Source organism: Poecilia reticulata, linkage group LG2 (genome assembly GCF_000633615.1).
Source record: "Poecilia reticulata strain Guanapo linkage group LG2, Guppy_female_1.0+MT, whole genome shotgun sequence".
Classification (NCBI taxonomy): Eukaryota; Metazoa; Chordata; class Actinopteri; order Cyprinodontiformes; family Poeciliidae; genus Poecilia; species Poecilia reticulata.
Genome location: NC_024332.1, coordinates 29,269,559 through 29,282,731, shown reverse-complemented (window position 1 = coordinate 29,282,731; position 13,173 = coordinate 29,269,559). Strand labels below are relative to the sequence as shown.

Sequence of the window (13,173 nt, the reverse complement as noted above, 5' to 3'; positions counted from 1 at the left end):
TCCTGTTCCGGGAGTTTGGGCGGGGCTTCGTGAAAGGCTACACCAATAGGAATCAAGAAGAATGTGGGTATCTTCTTTTCCAGTCAGTCGGCAAGTGACTCGGTAAAAACTCGGGTAATTTGTAGTTTCCTTTCCTAAGTACAGAATGCATCAATTTAAATCAAAGGACTGTCTGACATTTGGCATCCGTCACTAAAATGAAAACATTTCCATTGATTTTATATCAATCACACATCCATCCCGGCTGCCGTTGTTGAGTGTGACAAAAGCTGTTCGACACGCCGTACGAAGTGCAAACTCCGCTCACCGGTTTCGCGCCTCTCCGGTGTGTAAATGGTGCAGAGCCAGCAAATGAAAAATCGTAATCAAGTGTGGGCTATTTACTTGACCATTTATTAATTTATTCTGATGTATTTTTGTTTTATACGATTATATTTCCACCACAAAATATTTCTGAAGAAAATAAGTTACGTTCTACTCTAATGCTTACCTGGAGTTAAGTTACAGACTCACTTTAAAGTAAGCAAAAGAAATCAATATTTTTTATATAATGCTGGACATTAAAATCTTCTAAGTAGGAAGCAGTGTGTAACATGCAATATTTTTATATTTGTCAAAAACAAAATTTGGTAAATTTTCAAACAACCTTAAAAGTCAGCAGATACATCAACAGAATCCATCACTCAACATTTGCATAGAAATGTAACAAAGACTCAGTTGTGTGTCACAATATTTACTATGTGCAATGTCTTCACAGTTTCAAAGTTTAAAATCCATTGTCTTTTTGTTTGTTTGAACTATTTAATACCCCGCAATTATTATACATAATTGTGCAAAGCAAGACTTTCCAGATTTAGGACAATAGTTTAGAATTTAACACAGTTCTCTTTGTTTATATTATGTTGTCGCTTTCAGTTGTTTGGTTATTCATTCAATCCATATTTTTGAATGAGTTGTTTTTCTCTCTACACATTTTTCCTAATACTGTTAATTAATTTTGTTATAAAACTTGATATATTTGAATAAATAATTTGTAGATATATAGTTAGATGACTTGAAAAGCAAAACCACTTTATACGTTTAGAAACTGGCTTATATTCTCAAACCTAAGCCTTCCTTCTGATTAAAATGGGAATAAAAGCAAAGCAGAGATCTAAATATTTTAAAAGTTCATATAGTCAAAGAATTGTTCTGAGAGTTAGAGTCTCTCGCCATGTACAGTATCTATTACAAAAAAAATAAAAATCCAGTAGGTGGAGCCCTGGGAAATTTTTCTCATCTATTCATCACAGAAATTGGGCCATTTATGTCCTCAGTCTCTCTGAAAATGTAATTTTAAGGTTTTCTGATATCAACACACGCTGCCCTAGATTTTAAAGCTGCTGAGGCTGTGATTGGTCTGTCTTTTACTTTGAAAGGCAAAACATTAAGTATTTTTTTCCTTCATGCAGGAACATCCTTTTGTCTCATGAGAAACAAATACTCGACAATAAATACTTTTTGAGAAACGGCATTTTTACGGCACATTTTAAAAACGTGCAGCATAAATTGTTTTGTATGTGCCTCTTTTTTTTTTTGCCTCAGAGGCATATTTTCTTTTTTAAATGAGCATGTAGTGACAAATGTTTTGTTTCTTAAATCTAAATGTTTCCAAAGGTGTTATTAAAAAAGGGCTTTACTAATTTTGCATGTCAAATATTTATAAAAAATTAGGAAAACTTAAATAAAATCTCTTATAAAGAAGTCTCAACACACAAAAATGAGCACATCCCCAAATGTAAGGCTGGTGGTATTACATGGATGAGGAGGTGGTGCTTGTGCATTACAGCTTTGTCTGCGGGGTGTCTCTTGGGGAGGTCATGCAGAGTTCAGATATTTTTTTTTTCTCCCTCCCCCTTGTCTTCTTTGTTGAAAGGAGACGCTGCAAAATTCAGGCTGAATTACTCTGGCACAAAAAGAGATGTCAGAGTCAATCTTGTCAGAGGCGGTATTTTGGATCAGTGTGGGTCAGAGAAGATCCTGGTAAAGCAGTAAAAATTGACACGTCGCTCTGTGGTGCAGGTGTTGTGAAAACACGACTGAGCAAAGATGGGAAATCCCACAATAATGGCTGTAAACAATGAGTGCTTATTCCATGAAATTACCAACTTTGTGGGACTCATTTGTAGTGTTAACCGAGCATCACAGAACAAAAGGATAAGGTCACACAGATGATCACTTGGAGTAGGTTTTTAATTCGCCTTTGTGAGGATATGTAAATGTGAAAACTGCGATGAAGCATTGAAGCTGCTGTAGTGAGGAGATTCTAAACTGTGATCAAGCAACTACAGATAGTAAGTACTTAAAAATTTTGAAATAAACCCTTTAAGAATCAGATTTTCTGAGTGAAACTGCTCTATTCTGATTAAACCCTTCTTTTTCTTAGAACGCAAGGACAAGTGAAGAAAGTATTCTGACAGAAGTTGGCTTAGAAATGCATTTCATAGTGACAGCTTTCTTATCAAAGTGCTGGCATTTAATACAAATCAGTTGCACTGCAATAAAATAGTCTGACTTTAAAAAAAAAGCCTGTGAATAAAAAGTATTTATTTTTTTTGTTGCAGTCTGTGCATGAACGTCCATCAACATCGTCAATGAAAAATAAACAAAGCAACAAGAAAGAATAAAAAATTCTCCTGAGCCCTTTGAAAATATTGCCTTGAACTTTAGATTTTAACAAATTCCTAATCTGACCCCATAGAGTATTATACATAATTGTGCAAAGCAAGGAAAAAGTATTCTCCAGGGCCTGAAATGTACTTAAATAATTCCAGTAAATTGTAACAAAAACTTAATTCAGTCCTGTTTGCTTTTTAGATCAGTTCGTCTCGCATGTATGCACTTATGTACAGTAGTTTGCAAAATTCATTCCCCTTAAACTTTTCCGCATTTCTTTAATATTACAACCGTAACACAACTTCAATACGTTTATGAAGATTCTATGTGATAGACCAAGAGAAAGATGTGCAAAATGTGAAGGAAATGACACAAAGTTTTCAAATTTTCATCCAAATAAATACCTGAATATTTTGACATTATTTTGTGTTCAGCTCCTTTTCTCCCATAACTGTAAAGAAAATCACGTGTAACTAATTTCCTTAAGAAGTCAACTAATTTGTAAATAAAGTCCCCCTGAGTTAGATTTAATCTACGTATTTATTTAGCCATTGTCAAAAAAGGAGAATGTGCACAGTGTATCAAAATGACAGAGTAAACAAATGGAAAAGGGTGTGCAGGTCATAAAATACCAAAATTGAACTAGTTTTCCTTGCATACAGAAAGTGTACACATTTTATTATCCCCACAATGAAATGATGGTTGTGGCAGACTCATGCTGTGGGGATGTTTTTCTAAAGCAGGGACAGAGAAGCTGATCAGAACTTGGGAAAATGAAGAGATGAATACGAGGCAATCCTGGAAGAAGACCTATGAGAGGCTGTCCTGCAGAAACTACTCTAACCATTCAGCCGGAGCTCCAATGGGCACTAAAGCATAGAATGCAAGCAAGGCTCAGTTAAAGTCCAGACCTACAGTAAATCTAATTGATATCTGATGGAAAGAATCAAAAATAAATGTTCACAAATGGTCTCCAACCCATGAGACTGAGCTAATCAATTCTTCTCTTTTGCAAAAAAGAATTGACAAAGATTCGACTTTCTAAATGGTCAAAGTTGGTAGAAACATAGGCCCTAAAAGAGTTGCAGCCATGAAACATTTTTCTAATAAGCATTGATCTAAAGGGTATGAATACAAACGCAACCCATACTTTTAAGATTGTTGTCTTAAAAAAACATTCGAAAACCATGTCTTATTTCCTTCCTGTTCACAATTATGCCGTTCTTTGTGTCTGTCAGATTAAATCCCGAGAAAATATATTAAAATTTGTGGTCATACCAAGACAAATGTGGACGTTCAAAGGGAATGAATACTTTTGCATGACAATGCATCGACATCATCAGTGGTTAAAGTCTGTGCTCTCTAAATGATCGGGTATGGGCAGTCCACTGAGGACCGTCAAGCATCTATTCCATACATTGAACACCGGGCAGACTGGATGAACAAAGTCAATGTCAAACGTGTACAAGTGCTGCGAGGCCACGGCATCGTAGAAGGAGAGAGACCCCGAATCGTAATCCAGCAGTATCCCAAGGCGCCGCAGGTGGGGCGAAGGCTCGATGGGGATTTCCTTGCTGTTGTGGCGCACCACCCACGAGTTGTTGCAGCGGGAGAGTACCCAGGAGGCCGAGTTCTTGCCAACCCACTCGTGTCTTGGTGCAGACTTGTAAGCAATCCCCACAGCAAACCTGAGTGTGTGAAAAGTGACACATTGAACTTAATGGCTGATTTAAAGTACCGTAGTAAAAAAGAAACCCAGATGAATGCTATAATGTGTGCATCAGATGAGTATATTCCTTCAGTCTTAAGACTTACTTTACACTGGACCAATCAGCAAGACTCATTCCAAGCTCAGTGATCCAAATCAGTGCAAAATGCTCTTACCATGTGCTTCCTCCAATCAGAGCTTCCCAGTAATGGCGGCCGCTGTCTATGTAGACATTCCCAGTAACCCCGTAGCTGCTGTGACTGGAGAAGCGCTCCTGACTGTGGCTCTTTTTAGATGACGTCTCATCTCTCTCCACCGTAAGGTTATCGTGGGATACCCTTAGCTTCCGATGAGCAGACTTTGGGTCCAATTTGAATGGCTGGCCTTAAAAGAAATCCGTTGTTGTTTTATTCACATCTAATTTTTTTTTTTATTCATTATTAAAACACTTAGTATCAGTAAATATTTGCAGCTGACGATGACCTACTGTTGGTTTTGAGTTTCCCCGGGGCGCTACTGCGGCTTCCAGCCTGGTTTATGGCCTTCACTATGAAAATGTAGTTGGTGCCACATTGGAGTCCATGCACGGTGTATTGATTTTGCTTGATGTTTGGGACGATCATCCAACTATCAACAGAGTTACACAGACCTGCAGTCCAGACATACAGAAAGTCACTGACGAGGAACAAGCAGTTAATCACAGGCTTAGTTAGCAGAAATCACAGCAGTAATTCAGTCTGTGGCTGCTTTTTTTTTTTTTTTTTTGACTCGTCAAGCATAATCTCATTAGCACTCATGTGAGTGTGCTGGAGCACTGGGGCAGGCAAGAAAACATTGTTTGATTGCGCATGTTGCGACCACATTAGGGTGATCAATTCCAGAGGTCTGCTGCTCATTTCCACCCTGGCACAATATCAAGACTACTGTAGCATCGGTCCTGCCTGTCGCCAGACATGTCACATTAAATGTTTCTTTATAGCTTTTTTATTCTTTTTTTATTACTGAAACAAATCTAAAAAAAAATCCCAGGAGATAGGGTTGAAGACAAAAGTTTACATTCACTCATCAAAATAAATCGTGGTCTTTTATCAGTTCAGTTATGCTGGGTTTTTTCTACTTCAGGGATCAACACACAACTTTAATCGTCAAACACAATAGTAAGGCACACATGTTGAATTTACAGTAGATTTTAACCCTCAAAGGGTCAAATTTGCTCATGCAGAGTCAGTTGTATGCAATACACTAATTGTAAAAGACCTATTATTGCTGTACCAACCCTCCAGACCACTCAGGTTTTTATGTATTTACTTACTTACAAATAGCATATAATCAAGGAGGAACTTCCTAAAGGACAATATCAAATCCTTGTGGTCCTGTGGGTTATTGAAGATGTATGCTGTTTGATAATTACTCTCTAGAGAAAGAATCATTTCAATACATCATTAAAAGAAGACCATATTAATCTGATATTAAATGTGACTGACCAGAAGTTGCACCTCTTTGCTTGAAACACACTATTTTATTTGGGTGTAATAGTAAAGTCCTGGGTTCAATGTTTGTTTGTTTTTTTTTTGTTTTTTTTTATGAATTACTTTCCATCACACAGTAAAACTCCAATCAAATGTACATTATGCACTTACTGACAACATTAGACTGGCTGGTGAAGATGGCATACTGAAGCTCATATGATATAACAGAAAACTCATCGTCTGATGTCCAGTGAACCGTGATGGTGTCGTACGAAGCTGTACACAGTTCCTCACGAATTGACGGCGGATTTGGTGCTGCAGAAAAACAAAACAAAACAAAACAAAAAGCCTTTTTTTTATCCAAAGAGACTAATGGATGCGGAGTGGATTTCATTCCGAACACAACATCATCAAAAAAAAAAAGACGAACCAAACAAATGTATCGTAGAAAGCAGTGGAGGATAACCAGCACCATCCATTTGTGTTTTCTTTCAGTCTGACAAGTGTAATTAATCTACACTGGAGTTCCTCCAGCTATTACAACCACAGCCCCCATGCAGTGTTACATTTTCGCTTCACAACAGGGGCTGAGCATAAACAATCAAACCTCTTTCATTCTGCACAAAATAAGGCCACTGCTGCCAAATATAGTGAGCTTTTTATTCTTCTGCCACTTAACATTATAAGTGTTGAAATTAAAACCACCTTATTCATTACAAATGCATAATCCATGATTTAGGCCTGAAGAGTGGATTATTTTCAGTTCAGGAAATCAAGGCGCTAATAGCTGGTACAATAATTTACACACAGTAATCAAGCATAGCAATTAAACATTGACTTTCATAAGTATAACATTACTCACCTGTGAGGTAATCCAAACTTTCTAGCAGTTTCTTTTCCCTCGTGAAGTCCAAAGCAAAAGTATCAAACGCATCGTTCAGGTTAATTTCTGGTAACAGTATCTGAGAGGATGCTGTTGCCATAGAGACTCTGTTATTAATATAAAAAAAAAGAAAAAAAAAAGAAGAAGAGTCATTAATGTGTCATCAAAGAGGTGGAAATGCATCCATTGACTGTATTTAAAATATTTACAGTGCTTTGTAAAAATACAATGAAATGCATTTAGATTATATGTATTATATGTCATTGATGTTTGGTATCTCTTACCTCTCACAGATACTTTTAGCTGTCTGAAGGAAGCGGGCGTGGTCGCTCTCCTTAAGGGTTTGGTCAGCCTGAGTGATGAGGGAGGACGATCTCTCGACGCACTGCTTACAGCCCGCTATCTGTTGAGCGAGCTTCCTCAGCCTCATGGCCTAGGCAGAAAATATGACACAGACATAGATGATTATTGCTAAATAACCAATAAATTCAGCGTGATGTTTAGCTATGCCAGTCACAAAATCCTGGTGGGAAAACATCTGATTTACTGAATGCTTTGGATTTTCTCTTTTTTTGTGTGTGTCAAACTGAGATGTACTTGCAATGGAGGGCATATTTGCGAAGCTTTCCTAACAGCGCTGTCAGAAGCACAACATCCTCCTAACTGGCTTAACAGCCAAGAGCAAATTCACAACCTGTCACGAGGCACAAGGTGAGAAAGGAAAGAGTCCTCGAGAGAAGAGCTTCTCCGAAAGCAGGGCTGATCTTATGCCGACACTGAACAAGGCACAACTCGATACAACTTCTCTAAGGGAGAGGCAATGATTCCCATCTATCACGGAAAGGAATGTAAACAATATTTTAAATAATTGCAGAAGCTCTGACAAAATTGCGAATTCTGTTTGAATTGCCATAACCCCGCAATGTTGGGTAGGATCTGTAGTCGTTTTGGCACCTTCGATAACTATTTGGGAGAAAAACGGCCTCTGGTATTCCACCTCCGTCTCTAGCGGCACTTAATCAGCATGAATCATTACCCATCTCTCTTTTGTTCTGAGTAAAACGCTGATGTGCAGTGAGCACGTTTCCGATGTTGCCAGCAAAAGTCGAACTGCATGTTTTATAAAAAAGTGTAAAACAGTGAAAAAATGCTGACTGGTCTTTCTTTCAAGTTTGACACTGGTATAAATATTTCAGGTAATGAAACTGATATGGTTTTTAACCCAAACTTGTGCTACCCACGCATCATCCCTTTCTCGTCCTCCTTATCTCCAGCTTCTCTGCAGAAACTATGCATTCATTTTCAGTAAGATCTTAACCAAATTTACATTAAGGCATCTTGATAAGTAGCATTAAATGTACTATGTTTACTGTGTAAAGTTGAGGGGAAACATCTTTCTTAGGTTTCTTTACCGTTTCAAAAAAGGCTCACTTGTCTCACTTCAGTAGCGACGCTGAAGTTTTTCCAATAACACAACGCTCATGGTCTCAGGAGGCAAGGTTATCAATGTAAACAAGGTGATGCACATGTACAAAGAACAAGACTACCTTTCCCTCCTTTATCTTTGTTGCTATTATTTGTCTTCGATGCTGTATGATATTAATCAGCAGGTCACACTCCTCCTGTAGCTTGTTTTCTTGCCGTGAGGCATTTACCTGGACAGAAGAGAAGTTTGAGATAAGCAACAGTAAAAAAAAAAAAATAAATAAATAAATAAATAAATAAATAAATAAATAAATAAATAAATAAATAAGTGGTGCTCAGGCTAGCATTTGTTTTGACAAAACGTGATGTGAGCTTCTTCATGAGAAAATCGGAAATCTTTACAGGAACCCTTATGAGGATCACATTCAATAGCATACAAGCAAAAGGACGCTGGAAATCCAATGCGATGATACTTGTTCCCTCTCACCGGAGGCGAGATCATAATAAATAGATTTTGTGAGGGATTTCGCTTCTTGTCCCATGTGTTCCTCATCAATAACTGGTTCAACTTTCATATCTCTCTGTTTGGTGACAGAGAAGTAATAATGTTTGGTAAATCAGCAATAAACAGAAAACTTACAATTTACAAAATGTTATGTGCAAGTTATTATTATTATTATTATTATTATTATTATTATTATTATTATTATTATTATTATTATTATTATTATTATTATTATCATTATTATTATTATTATTAGTAGTAGTAGTAGTAGTAGTAGTAGTAGTAGTATTAATTATAATATTACATTCTTTTGCTAATCTTTTAAGCATTAAAATCACGTTTTTCCATTATTTATTCTCCATAACTTTGAAAATAGCAAAATTACATAAAACATTTAAGAAACTATTATTACAAAAATTGTAACATAATAAGTGAGTTTTGATGACATGAACAACTATTATTTTTACATCTGGTAATTCATCATGGAGTATGGAGATTAAGAGTTTTCAGATGCATGGACAAATAAATCTCACCTCCACATTCTGGCAGGTTTGGATAAGTTTCCCCATCAAACTTTCTAATTCACTGGTCCTTTTGATTAAACTGCTGAGGTTGGAGTCCAATGCTTGCTGCAAAACATAATTGAAAAAAAAAATCAGCATTTCATTATACACTTTTATATCATCAAGCCATAAAGAAGCTGAACAAATACTGACGAGCAGGTACAGCATTTATTAACATCGGTATACAGCATGTCAGAGCCCAGACGTAGAGAACAGTGGATGTAACTGGATCTGGCTGTCCACTTTTAGGCTCTGATTAGTGCGAACCCCCACAAAGTCCTCCCTGTGGTGTGCCAAAGATCCCATCACCCAGCCTGCTGGGGCATGGAGCTTAGCAGAACATCTGCCAGTGATTAAAACAACTAAACCCTGGCTGTGTTAATCACTGGCTGAGATCAAAGGCTTAAATTTCAAACTTAGTCTCTTGACTGTAATTGGGTGGCATGATGATGGTGTGGTCTGATGGGATGAAATGTCATCTTATATGCTAAGTGCTATCCCTCTAGAATTAAAACACAGATTTCAAGATGAATTGGGAACAACTTTTTTTTAGCATCTTTAATATGAATCCATTTTAAATGTAATGACAGAAAATAGTTATTAACCTGCAACATTTTTGCACCCCATATTTAATTGGTAAAAACATTTCTATGTGATAAAAGCTAGTAAACAAAACTTTTTAAGAGAATTTAGCTTCTCACATGGATTTGAAGTGATTTTTCCCCATTTTCWTTGACAGAGCTATATTTTTAGATCTATCCACCAATATTCTATGGAACTGAGAGCAGAATTTTGTGATGGCCACCTCAAAATCATGACTTTGTAATCTTTACTCCACTTTGTCTCATAATTTACTGCTACTTAGGGTTGCTATCCATTTTTAAAGCTCACTGTACTCTACATGATGCTGCCACTCCCTGCTTCACAGTTCAGATGATGCTCTCAGGCTTGAAAGCATCCACCCTGTTTTTCCTCCAAATCTCCCTTTCATCAGGCCTCCGGACAAGTCTCCAAAATCAAAGTCAATGTCACTTAGTTCAGTGGCAGTTTACTTTTTATGTTGCTTTTGGAGAAAAGCAGTCAAAAGTATAGCCTTTCAACTCATTTTGAACAGGACCGGTTTCACTGTGAAACTCTCTTAACAGCTTCAGCCAGACTCATTACAAAGTTGCACACGACTCCACACTAAAACATATTCACTCCTGAGAGTTCAGGACTGACCAAAGGAACAGGCCTGAACTCTCTGGTGGCTGGATATTTACCTACTGTTTAAACTTGAATATAATTGTTCAACTAGATGAGCACGACTCCATCGGGCGTTGAATTAGTTTTCAATGACGAAACAGAGAATTGTGTTCTCTTCCTGATATCTTGGCTGACATCTTTTAAAAGAACAGTCCTCTCTCTCTCTTTGTTCTGTCTTTTAAAAATATAGACATTTTTTGATCATCCAAAAACAGGAAAGGTTTAGTCAAAGGTAGCATCAGACAGTGAGAAAAGGTTATAAATCTGTTTTTATACAGCATGTGTAAACTTTGGAACTTGTTTTATTCCATCTTCATTTAGTAACAATACTGGATTGTTAACATGCCAGTTTAGCTTTGAGATTACACATTTCTCTGAATTGTGTACTTATTGATATGCATCATTGGTGGTCATGTGTAAAGCTAATATATAACATTGTCTAATACTGGATTCACCAGCCCAGTACAGTAAGACTAAGCACTAAGTTAGGGAGGGCACTTTACCACCTGGTAAGCTGCCCTGGGACATCAAGGGATATCCACCGGGGCCCGGCGTGGTCCCCACAGCTAACAGCTGGGCTAGCATATCTCTGGGAGCCATAGGAGACTGAAAGAGGAGATTGTGGATCCAGGAGATGAGAGAAGGACGACGAGCAGAAGGTTTTAATAATTATTCTCTCAACAAGACTCAAGGGGATCCCAGTCGACGGAAACCCATCCAACTGGAGCTCACCACTCATATTAAGCTTACAGTCTAGTCCTGAACAATTCTTCATTCAAAATCGTTTAGTACTTTCCTGTGGTTTTTAAATCGCTACACCACCACTGATGCAATGCTTGTGTTTTGTGATCTTCTGTAGCTTTTAAGAAGTAACATTAACAGAAAAATACTTTTGTAGAGTTTCCTTTTATAAGCATTCAATAAAAGATCAACACCACTCTTCCACTCTTTTAGTGGAAGAGTGGTGTTGCACCACCGCATAAAAGCAAAACTGTTCTGGTTTCAAATCCCAGCAGGAGATTTTCTGTGTGAAGTTTTCCACATTCTTCTCCTGCTCACGTGAGTTTTGTCTCCAGTTTTCTACCAAATCTCAAAGAAAAAACATGCGTGTTAGGTTAAGGTGTGCGCATACTGTACAAGAACCAAGCTTAGTGTTATATTTGTTCACGCAATGTAACAAGAACGGGATATTTTATACTCCTCAAGAAACTGAGGTGCAGACCTCTTTGGAAATATTCAGCAAAAGCGAAAGGAAACAAAAAAGTTTGTTTTTCTCTTTTCTAAGTATACTGACTTCAAAGGTCTGCAATTAAACAATGCTAGTCTGACACCACAGACGAAAAACTGCAAAGAAGAGGTGCTACGAGTTACCTGCAATAACTCCCAAACCAGGGCTGCAGGAAAAGAATACCATCTGTCTTTTCTTGCATACCCAGGGGAGAGAGGACATACATCGTCTCTTGAGTAATGTTATGGATTTTAAATTAGAGATTCTAACCTGCATCTTAAGTGTGAGAGTGCGAATAAATGATTGTTTTCTCTGCGAGGTGCATAACCGTTTCTCCTCAGTGACTACTGCAGGTAACCAACAAATGAAGGTTTTCCAAAATTTTAATTTTATTTTTTTTGTCAAAGGACTACAACATATGACATAGAAAAAAATTAGCTGCAATTCCTTTAGAATTAGAGGCTGTAGATTCTAATTTAACACAATTAACTCATGAAAAACAAAGTTAACCTTTCATTTTTATCAAAGTATGTCGCTACTCTGTTTTCTCTATGATCCCCTCTCCTCCATGTCCCCACTAAGTCCTGTTTTGTTTTTTATTATTTAAAATGTAGGAAATATATCTTATTTTTTCCTCCATTGATGTAAAAAGACTGGTTTTGATGGACCGCTCTTGAAGTCTATCTCCATATAATGATTCCCCATGTTAACAGCTGCCTCAGAGTCCCAGTTAGCAGCTATGGCAGCAGAACTAATTTGTCATGGTTAAGAGTACATTTAATGAAAAATGTCTGAAAATCCCCAGGTTCACACTGTAGTTTAAATCTATCCAAGGCAATGAATCTAAGGATTAAACAGAGAACCAGGGCTTTGGGATGCCACACTGAATATAAATAACACACAGGAGAAGGAGCAGTGCTGTTCATTCCTGGTCTCCAGCTCAGTGCTACAGAATGCTACTTAATCATTCATAACTATTCACAGCAAAGGATTTTCGAACAATACCCAGTTCAACAGCAACATTTAAATCACTGTGATATTTGAAACCTGTAAAAGAAACATCAGCCAGACAGAGCATTGCAAATATTTGCTACAATTTTGTCTGATTTAGAAACTAATGACAACTTAAAACATAATTTTAGCCTGCGTCAATTTGACAAAGCCAGTAAAAGAAGCAATTTTCTTACTTAAAAATCAACAAGTAATCGGTGCTCATTTCTATTAGCTGATTTGGCACAAACAATATGTTCTTGCAGCTGCTCATTGAGAAATCTATTAACAAGGGCTCTATCAGAACTATTATATTTTTATGTTTGTAATATTCTTGTTTTATTCTTTGCATCACTACAAAGTTAGCCTTGAAGTTGCAATGAAGTAGCTGAACAAATCCTAAATACTTTCCAGCTGGCAATTTAAATGAATATGTTCAGATTCACTATACATATTTAAAAAAGGAAAACTGTCTTGTCCTGTTCGACATGAAACCATATAT

General features: G+C 37.1%; 1 protein-coding gene across 7 annotated transcripts in view; it reads right to left on the bottom strand.

Moving 5' to 3' along the window:
- Positions 1-2,213: 2,213 nt before the first annotated feature.
- Positions 2,214-13,173, bottom strand: part of mid1 (midline 1) — a 40,487-nt gene continuing 29,527 nt past the window's right edge. For all 7 annotated transcript variants that reach the window (XM_008400353.1, XM_008400407.1, XM_008400398.2 and 4 more), the window contains 8 exons: positions 9,179-9,274; positions 8,263-8,370; positions 7,000-7,148; positions 6,695-6,822; positions 6,004-6,147; positions 4,851-5,012; positions 4,540-4,747; positions 2,214-4,343 (listed from right to left, as the gene is read on the bottom strand). In XM_008400353.1, coding sequence (XP_008398575.1) covers positions 3,995-4,343; positions 4,540-4,747; positions 4,851-5,012; positions 6,004-6,147; positions 6,695-6,822; positions 7,000-7,148; positions 8,263-8,370; positions 9,179-9,274 — 1,344 coding nt within the window. In that variant the 3' untranslated portion in view covers positions 2,214-3,994. The remainder of the gene's footprint in view (positions 4,344-4,539; positions 4,748-4,850; positions 5,013-6,003; positions 6,148-6,694; positions 6,823-6,999; positions 7,149-8,262; positions 8,371-9,178; positions 9,275-13,173) is intronic.